This window comes from Pituophis catenifer, unplaced genomic scaffold (assembly GCF_029215685.1).
Source record: "Pituophis catenifer annectens isolate HBS135680 unplaced genomic scaffold, rPitCat1.0.hap2 SCAF_9, whole genome shotgun sequence".
Classification (NCBI taxonomy): domain Eukaryota; kingdom Metazoa; phylum Chordata; class Lepidosauria; order Squamata; family Colubridae; genus Pituophis; species Pituophis catenifer.
The window spans coordinates 16,828,080-16,851,818 of NW_027256889.1; the positions used below are offsets into that span (position 1 = coordinate 16,828,080).

The 23,739-nt window shown below is 42.2% G+C and overlaps 2 protein-coding genes across 2 annotated transcripts; both read left to right on the plus strand.

The window, feature by feature from the left end:
* The first annotated feature begins 1,639 nt into the window (after positions 1-1,639).
* Positions 1,640-15,318, plus strand: NUDC (nuclear distribution C, dynein complex regulator). The gene is made up of 9 exons (XM_070949705.1): positions 1,640-1,830; positions 4,755-4,832; positions 7,133-7,336; positions 7,545-7,631; positions 8,011-8,124; positions 10,109-10,303; positions 10,564-10,647; positions 11,771-11,889; positions 13,928-15,318. Exons 1-9 carry the CDS (start codon positions 1,735-1,737, stop codon positions 13,977-13,979), a joined length of 1,029 nt encoding a protein of 342 aa, XP_070805806.1. The 5' UTR covers positions 1,640-1,734; the 3' UTR covers positions 13,980-15,318.
* Positions 15,319-17,737: 2,419 nt separating this feature from the next.
* Positions 17,738-21,540, plus strand: NR0B2 (nuclear receptor subfamily 0 group B member 2). Its single transcript, XM_070949678.1, has 2 exons — positions 17,738-18,378; positions 20,345-21,540. The coding sequence occupies exons 1-2, from the start codon at positions 17,850-17,852 to the stop codon at positions 20,584-20,586; spliced, it is 771 nt and encodes a 256-aa protein (XP_070805779.1). The 5' UTR covers positions 17,738-17,849; the 3' UTR covers positions 20,587-21,540.
* Positions 21,541-23,739: the final 2,199 nt, after the last annotated feature.

The following is a 23,739-nucleotide window of genomic DNA, read 5'->3' on the forward strand; positions in this document are numbered from 1 at the left end:
GTGCAAAACTATCAGGGTGACCTTGGGCCACTCATTCTTTCTCTCAACCTTAGGAAGTAGGTGCTGGTAATAAAATCCAGTCTGGTTCCAAGCTGAGAGAAAGACACAGGAGCCAATGAACTTGGAGGCAGGTTGCAGGAAAGTTCTCCATTTATTTAGGAATCAGAAGCAAAGTGACTCAGCATCGGTTCTGGGACAGCTGACAGCCTGGCATGGGTAGCAGAGTGATTTTTATACCCTTTTGGAGTCTTGAGATTGAGATGCCTGGTGGAGTTATTTGATTAAATTAATAACATGCCTTTTTGTATTCTAATGGTCCCTATTTGGTTTCCTGGGTGGTGGTCAGGGTCAAAGGTAGCCTTGGGGAAAGGTGGGGAATGTAAATTCTGTGTGGCTTTGTGTCTGACTTAATCCTGTCAATTCAGCCTGTCTTAGTCTTCTAACCAGGGTTACTTGAGGCCATTCTGGCTGGGAGGCAGGGATTGCTTTAACTTCTGTGGATGGTTTTTCTTTGCCTTCCCTGGGGGCATGGAAAGAAAGGGGGGGGTCTTATGATTCTTCCTACACAGCCAATGGAAAATCACTTCTGGAATCCTGTCAAGAAAACTGCAGTGACTAATCCTGGCAATCGCTAGGAATCAACAATGATGATTTGAAGGCACCCAAATTAAATGCTCTTCATGAGGCTGCTCTCAAAGACCATCCAGAAGCTGCAATTGATCCAGAATGCAGTAGTACATGGACTTTTGGGCACCCTAAGGTTTGTCCAAGTAACACCATTGCTGCATGAGCTGCACTGCTTTCTAGTTGCTTTCCAGGTACAATTCAAGGTGCTGATTGAATATTGGTGGAAATGTATCTCCCTGAGGATATCTGTTCATACCACTTGGTCATATATGGTGACTGAACTCCAAGTCTCTTTTCTTATAAATGTTGTCATCTAATTGGGCCTTGAAGGCACACCTTCTCCATAGCCACCCCACCATGGTCCAATAGTCCTGATACTTGAGGAGCCCCTAACATTTAGCCTTCCATGGCTAGAAAGTGGCTCTTCCCCCAAGCATTGAGCTAGGGTGGAGATTGAGTCAGGAGCTTAATAATTTGGTCGGTTTGACTCCTGAAATGGAAGAGTTGATTTGTTTTTATTCTATTGTTTTTATTGTTTACATGAGATCACTCTATTTGAGATGGATGACCATATACGTTTTTAAAATAAATTGTACACAAAGCTTCTGGCTGAGGAATTCTGGGAGTTGAAGTTCACGGGTTTTAAAGTTGCCAAGGTTGGAGACCCCTGGCTCTAATCACTTTACAGAGATGTTGGTGGCGGGGAGCCTAACATGGGGGAAAGAAGCGGGGAATAAAAGCGATAAATTCAAAGCTTCAGTCAGGTCTTTTCAGACATTTTGCGAAGCTACCAGCCGCGGATGTGTATTTTGGAATTTCCCATCCCCCCCAACCCATCAGAGGCGGTAACCGTAGCAACCGACGCCAAACACATGAGGGCGGGGCTAACGGGCCGTCTTTGACTTCCTCTCGTCGCGGATTGAAAGAGCCGGTTGCCAATCAAGGTGGGCGAGTTCGATGGTTGGCCAAAAGCTTTCCGGAACGGGTTGGCCAGAATGCGCTTTCTCTTCCGTTTCCGGCCACCGTCCTCGGGGTGCGTGCTGAGGCGAGCCGAGCGGCCCTTGAAGGGAAAAAGGGAGCGTCTTCAGTCAAGCGATTCCGGGCGTCATGGGGGCCAGCGGGGAAGAGGCTGCCGACAACGAGGAGCGATTCGACGGCATGTTGCTCGCCATGGCCCAGCAGCACCAGGGCGGCGTGCGTGAGGTAAAATGGAGGGCAGGAGAGCGGGCGGTCTTTCTTTTCTTCCTAACGGTCTTCCTTTTTTTGGAGCCCCTTCGCCTCGGAGTCCTTCCCTTCCCTCACGGAATCACAGCAGGAGAGAGGGGGAGGTTGTCCCCCTTGGGAACCCCCGAAGCATCTCACGTGAGGAGAGGGAGAAGGTTGGTCTGAGCCGGCATCAATTGCAGGCCTGCAAAGATCTACGCCATGGCTTGCTTAATTTTTATTTATTTTTTATTTTATTTATTTTGTCGAGTACATATTAGATAATATATATAAGTATAAGTATATTACATAAAATGAATACAATTAAAGGGAAAATTAAGACAGGGACGGTAGGCACGCTGGTGCTCTTATGCACGCCCCTTACAGACCTCTTAGGAATGGGGTGAGGTCAACAGTAGACAGTCTAAGGGTAAAGTTTTTGGGGGTTTTAATTTAATTTTAATGATGGCTTTTTTTTTTTTAATTTGATTTATATGCTGCCCTTCTCCGGAGACTCAGGGCGGCTTACAATGCGTTAAGCAATAGCCTTCATTCTTTTGTATATTTATACAAAGTCAGCTTATTGCCCCCACAATCTGGGTCCTCATTTCACCTACCTTAGAAAGGATGGAAGGCTGAGTCAACCTTGAGCCTTGGAGAGATTGGAACCAGCAGTAATTGCAGGCAGCTGTGTTAATAACAGGGTGCTTAGACCACTGTACTATCAAGGCTCTTGCAAGATTTATTGAAAGATTCGGAACCAAACACACCAGGCCATTGAGGAATGGCCTGTTTCTTGATATGAATCTGCATTCTTTGCTTGCAATTTGTATTATATAGCTATTGAACCCTTTTGGTTATTTATTTATTTTTAATGCAGATTGGAATTTGCATAAGTGCACCAGCGTGCCTACCGTCCCTGTCCTAATATTCCTTTTTACTTACTCTTTTCATGTATTCAAATTATGTTTATACTTTTACTTGTTATATATGCTTGACAAATAAACTTATGATTATGATTTAATTTACTCTGTGTTTGTGTACCATAGGGGTCATTGGGAGCCCTCATGATTTACTGGTAAAGGTGTTGGACATTGACTGGGAGATGCACGTTCAAGTCCATCCTTAGGCATGGAAGCTCTGTGAGTGACCTCAGACCAGTCATACATTCTCAGCCTATCTCACAATTTGGGAGGATGGGATTAGATGAAGTACATCTCCTGAGTGAAAGACAAAAATACAAATTTAACAAATATAGTGCAACTCTCCACTGGCCTTTAGATGTATCTGCCATCCTTCTAATAAGGCGCCGTGGGCCATGTGAGAATGATGGGAATTGCAGTTCAACATTTGAAGTATATCCCATTAAAAATTTATTTCCTTTACTTATTTCCTAACCTCTTCGCTGAGCAGTTTGCCTACAGTAAAACTAAAACAACATAATGATCATCACAGTGTAACCAACAAATCCATTGACTATATCCCACCCAGTGAAGGTAAACTGTTCTAATATGTATACATACAAATACTTGTTCTTATGTACCGTACATCCCATACTTGTGGATGTATAATTCATATACATTCTACAGAGAGAGAGAGAGAGAGAGAGACTTTATGATGGTTTCATACATTTAACAAAATTAATAAAACCTGTAGAGAGGGGAAAAATTACATAATTTTGTAAATATGTTTTATATTTCAACAGTAACATAATAGGTTCCAGCTAAAGTCTTTTGACACCTTTTGCAAATGGTGGAATACACATGAATTCTATAAAATTTGACAAGGAAATCTTAAGGGAAAATATGTCACTTTTATTGCCTAGCACGTGGGGAACTTCCCTCTGCAATACTAGGATTTGCATTTAACTTCACTAAAGTCTTGATAATGATTAATACCTCTTCATGCAGCAATAATGCTATAGAATATCCCACTGCTGAACTTCTAGATAATTTCTAAAAGGCCTGAGGTTAATATAACAATAAAAGTTGGCCAGTGGCAGACATGGAATTTCTTACAGATTTATAAATTAGAATACTAGAAAATTCAGTTCAGAAAGGCCTTACAAAGTCCTTTCTTATTGACTTGGTTCCCCTTACCAGTGGAAGCAGGTTAATTAACCAGGAGATGAAAACCTAGAAACAACTACATTTAAACAGTGATGTCATCTACCAGATAGGATAGTCAGCCTACCAGGTGGAAACCATGCTTGTTCTGACAGACCAGCTGATCCTTTAAACTGTTGGCTTTAATTGAAAAAGTATAAGTAAAAATAATAGTGTGCACAACTTTATTAAAAATTCAACTGGGGATCCATTATTGAGATAGCTTGCTCAGAACATTAATAAGCTATCTCAATAATGGTCTACATTATTGTCTACATTAAGGTGGACTACTGTAGTAAAAAAGTTTGCAAGGTGATGTTAAAAATGTTGGTTGGTCATTGCTCTAACTTCCTTGAATGGATATTTGTTTTAAAATAATTGACTCTGGAGTAGTTTATTAGAGGTTGTATCCTGGGGGAGCAGAAGAATAACTAGTACCAAAATAACATTGCTTATATTATCTAGTCTATAATATTTGTATTCTGCCGTTACTTTTGTACAACTCAGAGCAGGATGTATAATGCTCCTACCTCCTTTTTTTTCCCCCAGCACAACCCTGTGAGGTGGGCTGAGCTGAGAAAGAATGGCTAGCTATTCCAAAGTCACCTAGTCAGTTTTTCTGCCTAATGGAGAACTAAAACTCACTGTCAGAAAAGTCAGTTTTGATTCCAACATCTTAACCAGTACACTGAACAGGTTCTCCACAAGCAACCTGGGTAGATGGGTCACTTCTATGTTTTTTATGTAAAAAATATACTCATCATGTAGGCTGAAATGTGAACTACTTATCCTTGATTATGGTACTTTTGTTCCTTACAGCTTGTGAATACCTTTTTCAGTTTCCTGAGGCGCAAAACTGATTTCTTTGTGGGGGGAGAAGAAGGCGCTGCTGAGAAGGTATATGCTTTGGTTTATAAAGATATTTTTCTGTTTAAGGAAGATTGAAATATTTCCCACAGTGTGCTTTTTAAATCTTCCCTTTTTCGTTGATTTTGTTGTATTGCAATTCCATCCCATTCAGTTGCTGGCTCTGGAAAGAAACTGGAGAGGCCACATTATGTTATGTCTGACCTTAACTGAGCAGGTTTATTGCAGAGTATGACAATAGTAGATGTTTTGGGTTATTTTGTTTGGTTAAGCTTTGACCAAAGGCTGGTTGGAAAACTAGCATGTCAAAAAATGTATTGGTCTGACTCAGACACCCGAGGATCAATAATACCATTTTACTTTATTTGTTCTCTCCTGGAAAGTACTAAGTCCACTTCTTCAACAGTGGTTTGTTCCCAAAGAGCAGAGTTTCTCTAACCTGATTTTGTGAAATGTTCTACATGATCCACTCTATGCTATGTCACTCTGTTTCACTGATAGAGTGATGGGGCAGTATGACACCTCATTTTTAAAATTTTATTTTAACAACTCTTCTGTAAGTGTTCCAAACAATGTTTTGTGAACTTTTTGGGGGGTGAAAGAGTACTTTGTAATCCATTCAGTATGAGTGAACAGTTTAAGTAGAATATTTAATTTATGAAACTATTTAGATTTAAAAAATATGCTCAAGCCATTTTATATATTTCTTCTAAATATTATAATTACTTACAAAGCCTTTCAAAAGTGGCTGTCACGTTCCCTGAAGGATGTACAGTGTTGACTCACACCTTTTGTCTCCAAAAGTCAATCAAAGTCTGTTTTTAATGGTGATACAGTATAGAAAATTGAAAAGTAATTCTTACAAGTGTACATGTATATAGTATTTAAATCTTGTGGAGTTAAGTAAACCTATAGGTACCTTAGTACAGCAGAAGTTAGGGAATAGAGGATACTTCCTCTATTGTGCTGCAATAGAAGAAGTATCTAGAACAGTGCTGTTTAAAATCTGTTTGTTCGTTAAATTAGTAAAATGAGTATTCCATGAAAGGAATAAAACCATTACAATCTAAACTCAGATTTTGTTAAATGAGGAAGCCAGCAATTACCGTGTTTCTCCGAAAATAAGACCCTGTCTTATATTTTTTTGAACCCCAAAATAAGGGCTTGGCCTTATTATCAGGGGGGGTCTTATTATTTTCGGAGAGTGTGAGGCATGTGGGTTGCGTCACTTGGTCTCCAGCTTCTTTTGCAGCCACAATTAGCTCAAAAGCGGCCGTGCTTGCTGGAGATGGTGGCCTAAGTGGCACCCACGAGTCAGCTGTGAATGGCGGCCTGAGCAGCTCAGCTGATCCTATTAAGGGACCGAGAAGCCCTGAGGTGACCGGGGAAGGGAAAGGCTACCTCCTGTGCTGGACACACCCATCCCGTCACTTGGGTTTATTTTTGGGGGAGTGCATATATGCCCACCCCAAAAATCAGGCTTGGTTTTATTTTCAGGACATATCCTATTTTCGGGAAAACACGGTACTAAGCTCTTATATAAAGGCTAAGATATCCAGTTGTTCATCACTTAAAGAGCATGCTTCTTCGGTCCCTTTTTTCAAACTAGCAGCAGTAGACAAGGTCAGAAGTTGGCATGCATCTCCAACATGTCACCATCCAAAGGGCAAAATAGATTATGTGTTACCAATTTCAGCACTTCTGTTCACGACCCTTGGCTGCTGCAGTAGCTGTGAAGGTCACCCATCACTGGGAACCCTTGAAATTAAGCCGGTTGTGCAGTCAAATGATTGTGTCACCACTTGGAGCAAACACACTGTAGCCCTGACCCTCAGGACTTCTCTAAACTGTGGACAAAGGTGGCCCCTGTTCTTTCCTACTGTGGACATTTTGGAAAGGAGCAGATCTGTTTTATTATTCTAAAAAACTTTCAACAACTATAAGTTTCCTGTTACAGTCCTTTTTGGAGGAAAAACAAAATTTTAACAAGTAGTGAGTGTGAATCTTTGCCTTAAATAAACTTTACAGGTCTGACACCCTTAGCTCCCTGTAAAAACAAATGGAGAGTGGGGAGAATAGTTTTACAATGTGGGCTACAGTTTTAATTTTTTATGTCTCAATCCTGATTTCCCTCATTGGAGGAATTATTTGGGGGGGAGCAGTCCTAAACATTCTATCTTTTGAAAGAGATCTCCCATTTGTTTTTTTATCTCTGCCAAGAAAACCACATGGATGCGGTCACCAGCTGTGGAGCTTGAATTGAGATAATTTTTACTGCTTGTGTAATTGAGAACGATTGTACCCATTATATTACTTTTCTATTCTCTCAGTTAATCACAGAAACTTTCAGTCGCCACAACAAACTTGCTCTGAAAGCCCAGAAAGAGAAGAAAGCTCGTCAAGAAGCAGAACAGCGGGAAAAAGCGGAACAAGCCACCAAACTTGCCAAAGAAACTAAACAGGAAGACAGTGAGCCAAGGATTAAGGAACTGACCGATGAGGAGGCAGAAAGATTGCAACTGGAAATAGACCAGGTGTGAATCTGCTTCCCTCTATTGGTGGGGCATAATACAACTGCGGTATATTTGGAAAATCCCTTTTTTAATTTTTACGTGGCCCATTCAGTGCTACCATTTGTATTGGATATGAATGATGATTTGGGATTACTACTATTGCTAAGCTGCTTAAATGTGCATATCACAAATAAAACAGGCTTATAGAGGTGCTACTCTTTTCAAACAGAAGAAAGAGAAGAAAGAAAATGATGCAATGAACATACCAGTCAAGTCTGCTGAAAATCAAGTGGAATCTTCCGAATCCAGCAAGCAAGTAATGTATTTTTCAAGATTTTAGCTGCTGGCACAAAAGACAATTGCTGATCTGTTTGCTATTTCATTGCTTTAAGATGGTTGAAAATAAGGAAAATGTTAGCCAGAATACTGTAACTACAACATGAAATTCTAGCATTTTTTCAAGTACATGCCAGAGGATTCCCCATCCCCATCCTGTCCCCAGATTGGCTTTGGGCAAAAGGACCTTTGCAGTATATTTTTAAACCTGGCTTAAGCAGAGAAGACTTTTAAGAAAGTTGAACCCATACATGTAGAATAGCTGAATTGCCATCTCTATAAATAATGCAGTAAACAGAAAATATCCATCATTAAAAAGTTCTGATGCATATTTTATGTACATTCCTATATTATATAAGGATACCGATGAAGAAGAGGAAGATGAGAAGGACAAAGGCAAACTTAAGCCAAACTCTGGAAATGGAGCAGACCTGCCAAACTACAGGTGGACGCAAACTCTTTCTGAACTGGATGTAAGTTGTAGATTTTGAAGTACATGCTACATCTCTGCTGCTTATGAGGAAAATGAATCTGTGAAATATTTAATTGTGATCCATAAGTCTCTTTTGGATAATAAAAAAAAATCTGACTATGGGAATCCACGAATTAATGAATAGCTGCTTCACTTTCTTTTAGAACTGGCCACAGAATGTTTTTCTATGTCAGGAATAGAACAATAAGCAGAACTGTAATGAAATAGATTGTTATAAGTGTAGAGAAGAACAACAAAGATGGTGAGAAGTTTACCATCAATGAAAATGTTCAATAACTGAGTATGTTTAGGCTAAAGAAGAGAAGGCTAAGGAAAGACATGGTACAGTAGAACCTCACGACTATAATTCATTCCATAACTTTGGTCGTGACCCCAAATCTAATTTCGGGACATTGCCCAAGCGACACAGCTCCTTCAGATGGAGCCCATGAGGCTGCGGTCCCTTCCTTGGACTGAAGGCAGCCTTCTGTCTTGCCACCTCCACCCCCCCAGCTGCATCTCCATTCCGAGCTGAGGATTGCAGCCAAATTCTCCGAAAGGGGCGGCTAAGGGGGGTAGCAGGGCTTCTGCGCGAGCAGGTGAGTCGGCAGGGCGCTGTCAGAGCCAGTTCCTGGTGCTCAAAGGCCCTCTTCCTCCAGCTTTGGGACAGGCGCCACTTCCTATTCCGTTTCCCTCTGTCTGTCTCACTCTCTCAGCGCCTCCTGTTCCCAGAGATGCCTGCTATTGGCCTCTCCCTCTCCGAGGTCTCTCCTGCATACTTGCGGGCATCTCTGCCTCGGGCGTGCATTAGTATCTGCTCTGTGGATCCGAGTCTGGAACAGGCGCAGCAAGCGCTCCGTGCCGGCTTTCTCCTCAGCTCTAAGCATAGCAACGCTGTTCGCAAGCCGCCCTTCCCTCTGGCACTCGCATCGGCTGCCCAAGGGTTGCTTTGGTGCCCAGAACCTGGGCAGGGCCGCTCTCGATTCAAGAGGAAAGGAGGCAAGAGGAAAGGGCGCCATAACTCATGCCACCGCCACTGACACCAGCGTTGTTGTTTTCGAGCCTTGGAGAGCCTGGGGCTCTGGGTCTACCCCCCCCCCCCCCCAGCTGCAGCAGGTACTTGCTGGCTGGCTCACTTTGTCCAAACTGGCGTTGTTCACTGCACTGAGAAAAGTACAGCGAACCAGTGCCTGGGGCTCAAAGGCCCTCTTCCTCCAGCCTTGGGATGGGTGCCGCTTCCTATCCCGCTCTGTGCACCACTGTGGGGAAGCCTGGACGGGTGCCGTGTGTTGTGTCTCGTAGAGGACAGGAAAATGCCACACCCTCCCCCGCTTCCTGAAGTGACTGCTGGCGAAGCGCCCCTCTCGTGCAGCCACCGCTGCAGTTGGGTGCGTGAAGGGAACAAGCTCCACACACAGGCTAAGGGCAAGACCTGCGAGTGGGCTGAGGAGAAGATGATCAGCGGCAACCTCCTCTCCAACCTCAAGCCAAAACAGTGGGGCAGAGTAAATGCATCCAGGGGAAATCGGCTGCGGCCGTGTTTGATCCCCACCCGAGTCTGTGTTCATGACCAGATTCAAAAATTTTGTGAATTTTTTTAGGCGGAACCCGATTTGGTTGTGGTCAGAAGCGTTAGTGGCCAGAGGTTCTTAAAGGGCTGTCACAGGGAAGGATCCTCTGATGCTTGAGGGTAGGACAAGAACCAGGGGGTGGCAGCTTTACAGAGCAATATTGAAACTTGAAATAAGGAACACAAGAAGTAATTACCGTAACAGTGGAACAGTTTGTCTTGTGAATCATGGGTGCTTCATCAATGGAAGTGTTCAGATAAAGCCATTTATCTGCATTGGTTTGAGGATTCCTGGCCTGGGCAGGAGGGTAGATAGAAGACTTCCAAGGTCCCTTGCAATCCTAGGATTCCATTAATAATGATCTGTATGTCTTCCCTGCTTGAGGTTTTCATGAAGAATTCCTGTTTTCTCTAGTTGGCCATCCCATTCAATGTGAGCTTCAGATTGAAGGGAAAAGATATGGTGGTTGATATACAGAGGCGTCATCTGAAGGTGGGCTTAAAGGGCCATCCCCCCATGATCGATGGAGACCTGTACAATGAGGTGAAGGTGGAGGAGAGCTCATGGCTGATTGAGGATGGAAAAATAGTCACAGTGCACTTGGAAAAGGTACAAAGCAAATGTTTCTGGATTTTAGTTAAAGGATGATTTTGTAAGAGTTCTCATATATGCTGATTGCTTTATATTTCATACTTGTTTAATAGAGTATAGCTAATACCCCAAATAAGATGTATGCAATAATATTGTGATGAGCAGAAGAATATGATGCACTAGGATCCATAAATCACAAAAGTTACATTCTTATTGCATATGCCACATCCAAAGAAGCTGATATATTCTACATAATAATATTTCTCTCTTCACTGTAGATCAACAAGATGGAATGGTGGAACAAGTTAGTCCAAACAGACCCAGAGATTAACACCAAGAAAATTAACCCTGAGAATTCAAAAGTGAGTGATTCTTTGATCAGGTTTTGTTTTAACTCAAAAGAGTGTTGCTAGACCATTTGTGGCCCATATTTCACTTCTGGAATGGATTGGTGGATGTGGGTGTGACCCACGCAGGCACACTCTTCACATACACACAAGTTATCAGGGATCATTGCATGGCAGAGAATTTTAACTCTGCCACCTCCTCCAACCCCCCCCCCCCAGCCCCTGTAATTCCCACTGGAAGTAGGAGTTATCCTAGCTGCTTACATGAACTAGGGTAGAGCAGATCCCTGCTGCTCACCTGGTATGGGTTAAAGTGGGTCTGCACCCACAATTCAGAGAATAGCCAGCCATACACTGTCTTTATCCTCCTGTGATAGAGAAAGATTAGGGTCACTGCATTTCACAGACTGTTGAAATAGTTAATTGTTAGCAGTAGGATGGAATCCGTTACTTTATTGCATTATAACCACAGTCTGTTTCAACAAATACCATCCCAGGCAGGATTCCTTTTTCTTAGCTCTTTGAAGTAGGTCAGGGGAAGAAAAAAACACTGGAGATTCCAGGAATTTTATGCTATTGTAAGGTTTATTAACAGTTTGAAAGCCAATATAACAGCTTACCAGCTCACGCATATCTTTTTCAAGGTCAGCTCTTAATTCGTTGACAGCTAGTACTTGGATGGGAAACCTTCCCAGGGCATAGTTTCCAAACACCCAAGAAGAAAGGAGCGGCAAACTGTTTTTTTAAAAAACAAAAAAGTACTATACAATCTAATGTGTGTTTTCCTAAGCAAGTCTTAGTTTCTTTTTTATATGCTGCTCCTGGCAAGCAAAGACTTCCTCCTTCACACGTTGAGATAAGTTTCAACGGCTGTCTCTTTGGAGTTCTTGTTCAGTGGCCTTCAGTGGCCTTGACGAGCTGCTGCTGCTGCTGAATATACAGCACTGAAAACTAAGGAATAGAACAGAAGACATTTTGGGTGGTTGCGGAACCAAAGGGGGGGAGGGAGGAACAGTCTTTCCTTGCTATGTATACCAGTGTTATTCATGTGACTTTATTAAGTGGTATCTAAGAAAGTGAGCCACAAATGTGTCAAATCCATATGAATTTCTCTAATACATTTCTCTCAATTTCCAAGTTATCAGACTTGGATAGCGAAACGCGTAGCATGGTTGAGAAAATGATGTATGATCAGCGGCAGAAATCAATGGGGCTTCCCACATCGGACGAGCAAAAGAAGCAGGACATACTGAAAAAGTGAGTAAGGCCACTTTTACACTGTGAGGAAGGGAGCAACAACTTGTTTTCCAGACTTGCCTCCTAATGGGGGGGGGGGGGGGGGCTACAGCATTTATAAGGACATCCCAGCAAGTAAGTGCTATGTAGAGCACGAAGCCAGGCAGTACCATCTCGGCCTGAACTATGACGTGGTGTCTCTGCCTCTAATCTCCATGTGCCTCCAAGTCAGATAACACGACTCACTAGACAATCATGCATTTTATTGTTTTATTGCCCTGCTTGTCAGAGATCTCTGTAGAAGCTTCTGTGAGTAATTCCCCTTTTAAGGCCAGATAGGGTGATGCACATCAAGTTGCAAGCGGGGTAACTAAAGGTCAAACACTTTTCATCAGTCATTCTAAATAGCTCAAACAGAGAAAAGGGATAAAGCCAGAAATGGGGGCAATTTCTGTCTTTTCCTGACTAGTCTCCATAGGCAAAGTGTCACGGCTTGGATATGAGGCCTTTTTCTAGTATCAGTAGTGGCGTATTCAAACAAGCAGTGTTTTTCAGAAAATGTATAATTTTTGTTCCGGATGTTGCACCGCAGTTTAGCCCTGTCAGTCCACCAAGTTATGAGCTGTTTGCCTTCTTCCTCCTTCCAAGCTCTCCACTGTGTCTCTTCTTTGGGTCTTAGTTCTTCCACTATATGTGATATCATTAAGGGTGTTCTTAGTTAATAATTCAGCTATTTTACAGATTGGCTCATTAAGAAGTCTTGGAAAAGTGCCATTCGGTCCCAACAATATTCTTAATTTGTCTGTTAGCTCTAAAACTTTACCCTTTGCCCTTCTGCCAGGTAACGTTTTCAGATAGTGTGGAAAAAGTGACCCCATGAAGGAGTCACAGGTGTCCTCTCCCAATAGGTTGGCTAAATAACGTATCAGTAAATAAAACAATTTGGAAGGGGGGGGAATGGTGCGCTTTTAGGTGATCAGTGTGTGCTCTGAGCTTAGTAAGTTAAGAGTCAGTTTTGTGAGTTACTCCGTGCCCCTGTTTCTATGTATTTCAGTGGAACAGTTAGTGGGCAAAAGCCTTCTTTCTATAAAATGGGAACTTTATCGTGGTCTTACATGAATGTAATTGTATGAACTCCACCAATTACATAGACTTCAAGAATGTTAAAGCTTGAAAATAATACTAAGCACTAAACATGATCTAATACTGCTAACTGGCTTCTGCTGAGATAATTGTAATGGGAAAAGTGCTATTTCTGAACAGTATGATTTCCAAAACCTCTAGTAAGAAATGTTCCATTCAAGTGATGCACAAACAAGAATATTTGCTTGCATTGGAAAATTTGTATTTGACCTTGGGGCTAATCGTTCCTAAGGTCAATATTTGATTGATTTGTCATTGCTGGTTTACAACTGTTGGGTTCCATAATAGGACAGTTTTACTGATAGTGCGAAGGACAGAGCTGATGTGATTCTACATAAGTCATGGCCAGTAATGCCACAGTGATGGCTTAGAAATTTGGTACCTTACAAAATGGCAATTTCTGTATTTTATTATTCTATAATATTATATTATTATAAATAATAATTAAATTATTTATTATTGCTTTTACCTGGACTGATCACTTCCCGTTTTTTGAAAGGTACATTCCTTCCGGAGACTTGTGTTTGATTAAAAAAGAAGAGTTGTGTCTGCACCTGGATTTCCCTTATTACCTAATGATGTTTTAGGCATTATCCTTTTAAGGCAGGGCTGTCAAACTCCCGGCCCATGGGCCGGATGCGTCACATACTGGCCACACCTGGTTTAGCGAAGGGGGGGAACGTCCCAATACGTCACACTATGCCACCATGACAACATGAGTTTGACACCCCTGTTCTAAGGTATCTTTTCTGAGATACCTTCTTGTTTTATATGCAGCAGCCAAACTACCTAACATCAACAATTAGAAACTCTTTCTTTCCAATTTAGTGCTGGGGGAGGGAACTGGGGCTGAGGGACATAGATGCTGGTATTCTTTATCCCTGTCAACTAATGCTCATTTCTCTCCTTTTTGCAGGTTCATGGAACAGCATCCAGAAATGGATTTTTCAAAAGCAAAATTCAACTAATACAATTTCCCCTATTTTTTTTCTCTCCTTTCCTGACAAACATTCAAAATTTAAAGAGCAAGAGATACCTTTCGGACAATGCATATACTCACTCCATTTTGGGGTTAAAAAGTAATTGTACTAGTAACTCCACATAGAATACTGCTTAGACTTCTGGATTTTCAGCAGCATCAGTTATCAGAAGTCTGTCCTTCATCTTTGTAAGGCAATATTTTAGGGAGATGAAGGATTAAAATAAATGGGAGCTGTATTACACAATAATTGCTTTCCCTTGGGCTTCTCTTAGTTTTGGAAAATCTGGGAAGGTATCATTTAAAAAAAAAATCTGGAGTTGATATTCATCCTTGATCATACTCTTGCTCCTAAATAAAGAGCTGGAAGTCCTACCTTCAAAATAACGTCACTCCTTTGTTTCAAAAACCAAGCAACCATTATACGGATATAACTGCATAACAACTGGGAACGGCTTCAGAATCAATCAAAGCACTGACAATCTTTAAATATCTTTGGGATGTTCCCTTTGAGCCATCACTCCAAGGTGTAGCAGTGCAAGAATGTGTATTCTGGGTAGATACAGGCTGCTATTTAGAGGTTACAGCGAGGAGCAGCTTCATCACAGATCCATGTATCTGACACTAATTACTATTTGTTACTTTCAGAATTAACATGGCAATCATAAGTAGTGAAACCTGGAGTACATTTGTCCAGAATTTGGGATAGATTGCAAGAATGCTCAGATCTTTTAACGTGATACGCTGGTTTTATTTTCGTTCCTGTCAATGTTATTGTCCTTCACTGTTTCCCCAAGCCATTTTGTAACTTATCTCAGAGCTTTGATGGGAATAGACTCCAAGGTTTAGGAAGCTACAAAATGCTTCATTGTTTCTGTTGCAATGTTGAAGTTGGGGAGTTTCAAATCCAGTCCGCATCCAAGGAAAATTAGGGTTATTATATCACTGATTCCACCAAGGAATCTAAGGAGTTATGCTCGTTTTAAGTCAATCTCATGAATAACATGAGAAAATGAGATGTCAACAATAACTCAGGCTCTTTGGCTGTTAAAGGGAACAAAATGAAGAAGCAGCAGGTCCCTGGCTTGCTGAAAATGAGTTGTCCACCTTGTCAGATCTGGTTTTTCCAGAATTGGACATGTCAGTCAAGAACATTTTGTTCTGTTTCCTTGCTTACAAATAGCTCTTATTGTGCATGCACGATTAAAAAGGTGATGCTTTCATGCATTGTGAAACTCATGATTATCAGGGTACCCAGGAGCAAGCTATCCAAGACGATTGGCAGCTCTAAATAAACTCTTCTGTACCTTTCTGCTCTCTTCAGTTAATATGTTTGTCAGTTGTTTGACTCCACTGAAGAAAATGAACAACAATGGAATATAAGGCTACTTCCAGAATGTTAGAATGTTAGCAATGTGTACTGTATATAAAGTGGAGGTGGGGTGTATACTTTGGGTTTCCCGTAGCAATGTCTTTTGGAAGTTTTGGGAGCAGAGATCCCAGCATTTCAAGCCTCCATGGCTGGGAGCTCTGAACCTTGCAGTTGTGCCACATCTGGAGCAGGGGTGAAATTCACTTACCTTCCCTACCAGTTTGCAAATGTGCAAAGCCTTCTGCACATGCACAAGGACTGAAAATCATCGCAAAAAAAGGATGTCATGATGTCTGCACGGGTGGGCGGGGCTTTGTGCAGTCGGCCCTACAGTACTGCATGATCTGGATAGAACCAGCTGAATTTCACAACTGATCTGCAGGATTGAAAAATCTGAAAAAATAGTCGATATCCATCAGCGCTAGACTATCAGATGTTTCAAACACTTTAGTGTTTCTTCCCTGCTAGAAACTACACAGTGTTACTTCTCAGGCTGTGCAGACCAATGACCCAAGGGGGAAAATGTGCTGGATTCATTGGCATGTCAACTGAGGTGGTGTACCTGCTCCAAATTCCCATTTTCTCTTGAATCTGAATTGCTACACAGCCTTATTTTCTGCCATGGGGCACTGGTCTTAATTGCCTCTTCTTGTGCCATATCCGTGATCGGACGTTGGCGATCATGTTGGCCATCCTATTTTTGTCAACAGCCGTATGAAAAAGTGCTGCTGAGTTTTGTCCAAACCAGTCCCTTAGGTTTTGAAGCCATGATGTTCTTCTGCCTGGAACTCGTTTGCCTTCAATCTTTCCTTGGAGGATTAAGTGAAGGTGTCAGTTTTGGAAGCCATATTAGGCCGGAAGCTTCAATGCTGCCACCTTCTCGTGTGGGAAAGCAGGAGGGGGGGATTAAGGAGGGGGGTTGTTAGTAGACATAATAGCATTCTTCCTGTCGGTCAAGGTCAGGGCGATCCAGCATCTGGAGAAGGGGTGGTCGGGGCTGGGTCGAGATGGAACGGACGTTGATTGGAGCATGTGATCGATGGGGGGGGAGGGATGGTTTTGGGAGCTTTGACTTACTAAAGGAAAACCTGGGCTTTTTAGATTTGGGTTTTCCCAGATGTGCCAGTTTGCCTATTCTAGTAAAGAGAACTTTGGGGGAAATGCTTGCTTCCGCGTCTTTACTTGGAGCTGGGGTTTTTCTGGAACGCTGACAGAAGGATGCCATATTTTTCTGGGTGTCACATCGCATGTCCAAAATATTCTAACTTTCGCTTTTTAATGGCCTTGATGATTTCCCTTTCCTTTCCCAGGCGGCTTATCACCACCTCATTTGTACCTAAGAGCCGTCTGTAAATCCACATTTCAAATGCTTCTAGTTTCTTCAAGTGGTTTCCTGTCAGAGACCAACTCTACTCCGTAGAGCAGGATAGAAAAGGTGTAACATCTGACAAGCCTGATTTTCAGTCTTAGGCTTATGTCATGGCTGCAGAAGACCTTTTTCATTTAATTGCCTCGGCACACTTGTATTCTTGTCATCTGCTCAACTTTTAGACCACCTTAGCCAGCTTTCCCCAACATGGTCATGTGTATAAATGCTACATGTAGGAAAATAGATTGTGGAGCATTAAGATTCTATGGAAGCATTGTCTACTTGTTTGATGTCTTGCAGGGGAGCCAACAAAAAAAGGGGGAGGGAAAACCTGCCTGTAACTTTGCCCCCCCTCCACCCAATTAAGTTTGGAAATGCCCTCTGTTCAACCTGAATTTGTATTAAATAGAAAACAAGCATGTATACACTTCCAGTATCTCCGAATAAGACAACTACACCCCGCTTTTAGTCATGGTGAGCCCGTTAGCTCTTTTTTTTTTTTTTTTTGTCCCTTGCCCTCTTCATTATTAACCAAGAGCAGCTGTCTGAGTTAAACAATCTTCAGATTACATGACTTCCAGGTTGCTTATTCCAAGGCTAAAGCTTTATGAACTGTTTGCATAGGACTCTCTTTGTTGGACTTGGTGTGTGTGTGTGTGTGTTTTGTGAACTCCTTGGCAGTGACCCCTATCATTTCCTGAAACCTGATTACAGACTGCAGCCTTGGTGCCATGGTACAGGCTGGGTTAATGACTTTGTTTATACTGATACCAGCGATCCCCGTTAAGGTCCAAGTCTTCTGGCACCTTCATTGAGAAAATGGTCCTCTGAGCCACGTGGAGCCCTCACTTCATGCTGACCAATCAGCTCAGGGCAGCCCTTGTTTTTCAATGAACTGCTGCCGCTCATCAACGGGAGGTCAAGGCTGCTGAAGTGGGTGGATTTATTCGCCCATTCGGGAGCCTTATAAGCAGAGATGATAGCAGCCAAGGAGAGGGCGCAAGAAGCCACAGAGTAACCAGAGCTGTAGCTGAAGGGGGTTGGACACTTGCCGAAGCAGCAGGCGGGAGGAAAGCACTTGCTTTTGATTGTTCTGAGTGAGTCAGCGTGGCTCTCGCATGAATATGGAGTGTGAGAAGTGTCCTTGCCATCACGAGAACCGTGGAAATGCCATTCTCTACACCCTGCTGAGTGAGAACTTGACTCACCACAAGGGTAGCCGTGGCTCTTCCCAACAACGCTGCTTGTGCCACAAGCGCCGTACCGTTTGCCTTCAGACCCCACAAGCTACCTGCCAGGCAGCTTCTGACGTCTTGGTGAAGACCATCAGCTTCATGAAGAACCTGCCTTCTTTCCAGCTCCTGCCTTGGGAAGACCAGCTCTTGCTGCTGGACAGCTGCTGGGCTCCCCTTTTCCTTCTGGGCTTGGTTCAGGAGATGGTGACCTTTGAGGTGATGGAGACCCCTGTACCCAGCATGCTGGAGAGGATCCTCCTTGACGGCCAGTGTAAGAGACAAGAATTGCAGCGGGTGCAGCCCACCATGGCCAGCGTGCAGCGCCTCCAGCGCTGCTTAAACTCTTTCTGGAGCCTAGACTTGAGTCCTAAAGAATATGCTTATCTGAAAGGCGCAATTCTGTTCAACCCAGGTAAGTGCCGTGTCCCCATGCACGGAAGGTCATCAGCGGGCCACACTCCATGCCATTTTCCTTATAACTGATGGGAAAACAAGCAATATTCTTCTATAGATTCTCAGCCCTGGCTAGTTTCATTCTTTTTAGTGAGTCAAACAAAAAATTAAGGGAAGAGCATCATAAATTATCCTGCTAGAGGAATTTTTTAAATCCAAAGATTATAAACTTTACATAACCAAAGCAGCATCAACTATTGCCATTAGAACAGTAATCCATCTGTTGAGGCTGTTTCGCCATTCGGAGTCACTTTGGATAATGAGCTGGGCAGTCTAAATTTTAATAAATTCTCTGCTACAGATACATAGCAATACGCACTTTAAAAACATGGAGAAAAACTACGAAGAATCTTGAAAGTGCCCAACAGGACAAGAGTATATTCACTGATTTGTAAATTAATGAATTTGTGGTGTTGGATCTTTTCATAGACAAAAGCACTTGATGCTTTATTAAAATATGTACAAACTTACAGCAAGGCAAAAACTTAGGAGAAGGAATTTTTCTTGTGGATAAAGGAAACTGCTTTTTAATTCTGTGTTCAGCAGCGGTAGTATTAATAAAATACTTGATTGCATCAGGAACATCTTTTTATAGGATTAGAATTTTTTAAAAATAAAATTAATAAAGCTGCAGATTTCTTGATCTTGTTTAAAAACAGTTTCTAGTATTTTTTGAGAAGCAGCCCAAATAAACCACCTTTAAACTAGGAAGTTCCATACAGTAGTTTGGGGCCTCCCTTTTCATAGCATGGTGGAAATTCTGAGGCAGCCTTTTAGAATCAGTTTTCTCTTCTAAGAAACCAAGTATTGCATTAGATATTAGATATGAAAATCTGTGAGCATTTTTCAAGGAGATATAAAGATACCGAATGCAACAGTTCACAGTATCAACCACCAAAAAAAAAAAGAAAAAAAAGAAGCCCAGCCTCCCAACCCTTTTAGTTGTCAGCTTCAAAAATCCACAGTACTTTTCCATTTATTTTAGGAATAAAACTTTTCATTCTGTCCATCCACTGAATGGCAAATCTTAGTCATCAGCTCTTTCCAGCTTGAACCCAGATATCACCAATCAAGCAATCTCATTAGTGGACATTTGTATTTATTGCTGTGATATTCTGCACCTCCAATCAAAAAAAAGACTGAGGTGGCAAATAGCATTCTTCTCTGTCTTCGATGTCACTTTCTTCACAGTATCTCTTGCAGATTGGTTACCCTGAGACAGATGGCAGGCAATACCATCTCTCATGAACTTCATGACTAAAATTAGAGATGCTAGAACCTCTCTCAAATGGGCACCTGATCCTTCTGGACTGTAACTTCCCCATCAGCACTGGAAGATCTATCATTCCTAGAATTATAAGCACTTCTATTTCATTTGAATTCAGCTTTGGTTTATTAAGTTTATCCTTCATTTTTTATCCACCTATAGGCATGTTTTTTAGGAGGGCCCTAAACTGCTACATGGAAATATTAATAGGAATCAGACAATTACCTGTAACAATTAATCAATGTGCAATGGCTTCATAATGATGTTAAAAAAGCAAGCGGACCATGACAGAACTGTGATAGGTTTAATATAAACACTTCTATTTTGTGGGGCTCCTTCTTTCAAATGTCCCTATCAAATATCTGTTGGCAGGATACTGTTTCTTCCTGAATAGATTTGTTTTTTAGGAAGGAAACGACAGAGAAATTGAAAAGAATTATAAGATGGAGGAGGATATTAGCTGTACCTCTCATAGAAGAGGTTGAGGAGTAAATAATGAGGAATAAATAATGAACACACTCTAAATCTAATGAGTTAACTTTGCATAATTTAACCTTCTATCACAGGCAAATGAAGGAAGTCAGTTTACCTTTTCAAGGATTCTGTGATTAATTTCAGATTCTCTCTTCTCTCTCCCTCTCTCTCCCCCTCCTTCCAGACATTCCAGGTCTCCGGGCTTCCTCGTACATTGAGAGCCTCCAGCGAGAAGCTCAGCAAGCACTCCAACAAGTCCTAGTGCTTCTCCACTTGGAAGATCAAGGTCGATTTGCCCGAGTCCTGCTGAGTTCTTCCTCCTTGAGATCCATTCCCCCAACTCTCATTACAGATCTTTTCTTCGAACCCATCATTGGAAAGACAGACATTCTTGAGCTTTTAATAGAGATGCTGCTGATGAAATAGTTGAAGTAACAATAACATCCTCGTGCGGTTGGGTCAGGGAACCCATACTTTGCTTGGTTTTCGATCACAAGAGAATTAATTTTGGAACACATGACGGACGAAGCATAACATCTTAGCAGACGCTCTGCAGACAAAGAAGCTGCTAGTGGGTGAACTCGTATTTTCTTCCTGGACAATGCAAGAATGCAACGTGTACCAGGCCCTGTGAAGTATTGGGCTTGTAATAAGGTGTTTGGAGTAGGTAATTCCTGTGCTAACATAGCAGCATTCGTAGCAAATGTATTTGGCACCACAAAACTGTGCCGAGTCCTCGGTGCTCGGTGTCATCAGTTGTAGTTGTTCAAACATGCCTGCAACTCCAAAGTGAGGCATACAGTATTGATTTTTTTTACTTCATTTATATTGGCTTCAGTTTCAAAGTTCTATTTCTATAGGGATGTCTTGCCTACAGAAAGATTCCTGGGAACTGCCATTGAGTGGAAATAACCCACAGCCTCCCTTCCAAAATATAACCCCAGGATTTCCTAGTAAAAAAAGAGCCAGGAGGTCTTTCAGAATACAACCAACCTTCTCCTAGTTCCTAAAAAAAAGGATATGTATACAAATGCAACTCATTTTTCCAAACAATTTTTAAAATAAGAATAGTGACCTGCATAATCATACATTCCAATCTTCAAGTGCAAACACTTTGCTGTAAGGTATCCTGACTTTTCGTATAGATTTGTGCATTGAGGAGAGCTAAGGTCAGAAAATGTCAATTTCCATTATTCATTTTCCTGTTGGACTGGGGTTTCTTTTCCCTCCAGCTTGCTTCGCATAGGTTGCCTAAAGCAGCTGCTTTTCTCCTCTGCAGTTTATAGTGCTGTGCTGGTTTGAGATGCTGGTTTCTGCCCTCTTTGCACAAATTTCCAATGTTAGTATTTTGGGAGGAGGTGCTTCTTGTGATTTGTACGTAGTGAGAAATTTAAGTTATTGTTTTTTAAAGAAAAATAAATAAATAAAAGCATTCACAGTTTGTTCCGTGACTATTTATTAATGAACGCTGAAAAGATCTATCTATCTCAGTGGTGAAATCCAAATTTTTTTACTACCGGTTCTGTGGGCGTGGCTTGGTGGGTGTAGCTTGGTGGGCGTGGCAGGGGAAGGATACTGCAAAATCTCCATTCCCATCCCACTCCAGGGGAAGGATACTGCAAAATCCCCATTGTCCTTCCACCCGTGGGATGTTAGAAAGCAGTTTGATAATGAAGTGACCCTTGAGGTGGTGACCTCTTACTGGCTGGAAGTCTTTCAGGATAGCTGAACATCTTGGATGGAGAACTTTCTACTTCTAGATTTCTAAGAAATGGGCCCCAAAGCCATCTCCAATTTATAAGTTTCTGTATCGTACCAAACTCTATTTGTTTAATAAAACACCAGCTGGCTGAATTTAGGATTCTTCCACACATTAGCTTAAACCTGCTCATCTCATACGAAAACTGGATGTCAGACCTGGAAGCCATCTGTTACAGTTCGGCCTTCAGGCCTGCCACATTTTCTACTGTGGGAAATTGGGAGGTGGGATTGTATAGAGTATGGGTGATATGTAGTCAAAATAACATTCTTTTCTCAGAGAGTCAAGGCCACTGTGCCCTGCAGCTGCGATGAGGTGACTGGGAGGTATCTTCAGTTTTGGATGGTGCCTGATTGGATCATGTGATGGACATGTGGGTACTGGGCAGGGACTTGAACTTTCTTTTGGGTGGGGAAAACCTGGAAGCTTTCAGATTCGGGTTTTCCCAGATGTGCCAATATGACATCTTCAATAAAATGGAACTTTGAGGAAATTAAAGTCTTCTTTCGTTGGAGGTGTTACTTGGAAGCCTGACATTGGAATTGAAAGTGGCTTAAAGAAACTGCTGCTGGATTTCAATCTATGCCGCATTGACGGTAGGCAAGAGTTCTGTCTAGACAGACATTACCATAGCTACCAGCTGGTGGGATTCCTCTACTTCTTTTACCTCTTAATCAAGATATGCCAGGAAAGCAAGCACCAATCTCTATACTTTCTGAGAGCAAGTCCTGGAGAAGTAGATTCCATTGATGGTCCTTTCTCATTAGCCCCCTCTGTGATTTGTCCAAGAAATCCACGTGGGAATTGGTGAGGTGGGGGAACATAAATGTACTATGCTATTATTCCTCTTATCAGATGGAGGTAAGGAAACTGGCAAAACTCTTGTCAGTTTCACTGGCTTAAATAAATAGTCCATTGTGGAAGGGAAAAAATCCTTCATTACAGGTAGCCCTCAACTTACAGCAGTTCATTTAGTGACCATTTGAAGTTACTACCGGTATGGCACTGCAAAAAGTGACTTATGACCATTTTTCACATGACCACTGCAGCATCCTCAGTCATGTGATGTTTGGCAACTGACTTTTATCATGGTTGCAGTATCCCGGGGTCATGTGATCGCCATTTGCAACCTTCTGATAAGCAAAGTTAATTGGGAAGCCAGATTCATTTAACAATCATATTGCTATCATGTTACTATCTTTTAACAGCTGCAGTGATTTAGTTAGCAGCTGTGGCAAGAAAGGTCATAAAATGGGGCAAAATTCACATAACAAATGTCTCACTTACCAACAGAAATTTGGGACTCCATTGGGTTGTAAGTCAAGGACTACCTTTATTCCTCTAACTATTGCTTGCCCGAATAATTTAACACCCATCTGGTGAGGAGCTGCTTTTCAGAAATGTGTATCCAAGACAGAAATGGGATTCAAATCCCAACACTACCGGTTTGCTATCGGTAACGCGTTAGCGTGCAGCACTTCTGTGCATGCACAGAACCTTCTGCGCACGTGCAGAACGTTTTTGATGACGTCTGGGCGGGTCGGTGGAGCCTCCCGCTGCCGCCACCGCTACCGGTTCACCCGAACTGGGGCGAACCAGTAGAAACCCACCCCTGATCCAAGATAACAGAAGGAGCCCCTGTAATGCAAAGTCTAGCTAGCCTTCTTCAGATGCAGCCCCCAGTTTTGCACAATAACCAATAGGAAGGCAGACCTTGCCCAGAAGAGGCCAGAGCCTGAGCATCTTAATGGCCAAGTAATTGTAGGAAGTTAGCACTCACCCTTCTCCTAGAAGAATGAAATATTTTAGGAAATATTAAA

Coding starts and splice junctions, on each gene's coding strand:
- NUDC (XM_070949705.1), top strand. CDS start 1,735: ATGGGGGCCAGCGGGGAAGAGGCTGCCGACAACGAGGAGCGATTCGAC. Junction 4,833..7,132: donor AAGAAGGCGCTGCTGAGAAG/GTATATGCTTTG, acceptor CTATTCTCTCAG/TTAATCACAGAAACTTTCAG. Junction 8,125..10,108: donor AAACTCTTTCTGAACTGGAT/GTAAGTTGTAGA, acceptor TGTTTTCTCTAG/TTGGCCATCCCATTCAATGT.
- NR0B2 (XM_070949678.1), top strand. CDS start 17,850: ATGAATATGGAGTGTGAGAAGTGTCCTTGCCATCACGAGAACCGTGGA. Junction 18,379..20,344: donor CGCAATTCTGTTCAACCCAG/GTAAGTGCCGTG, acceptor CCCTCCTTCCAG/ACATTCCAGGTCTCCGGGCT.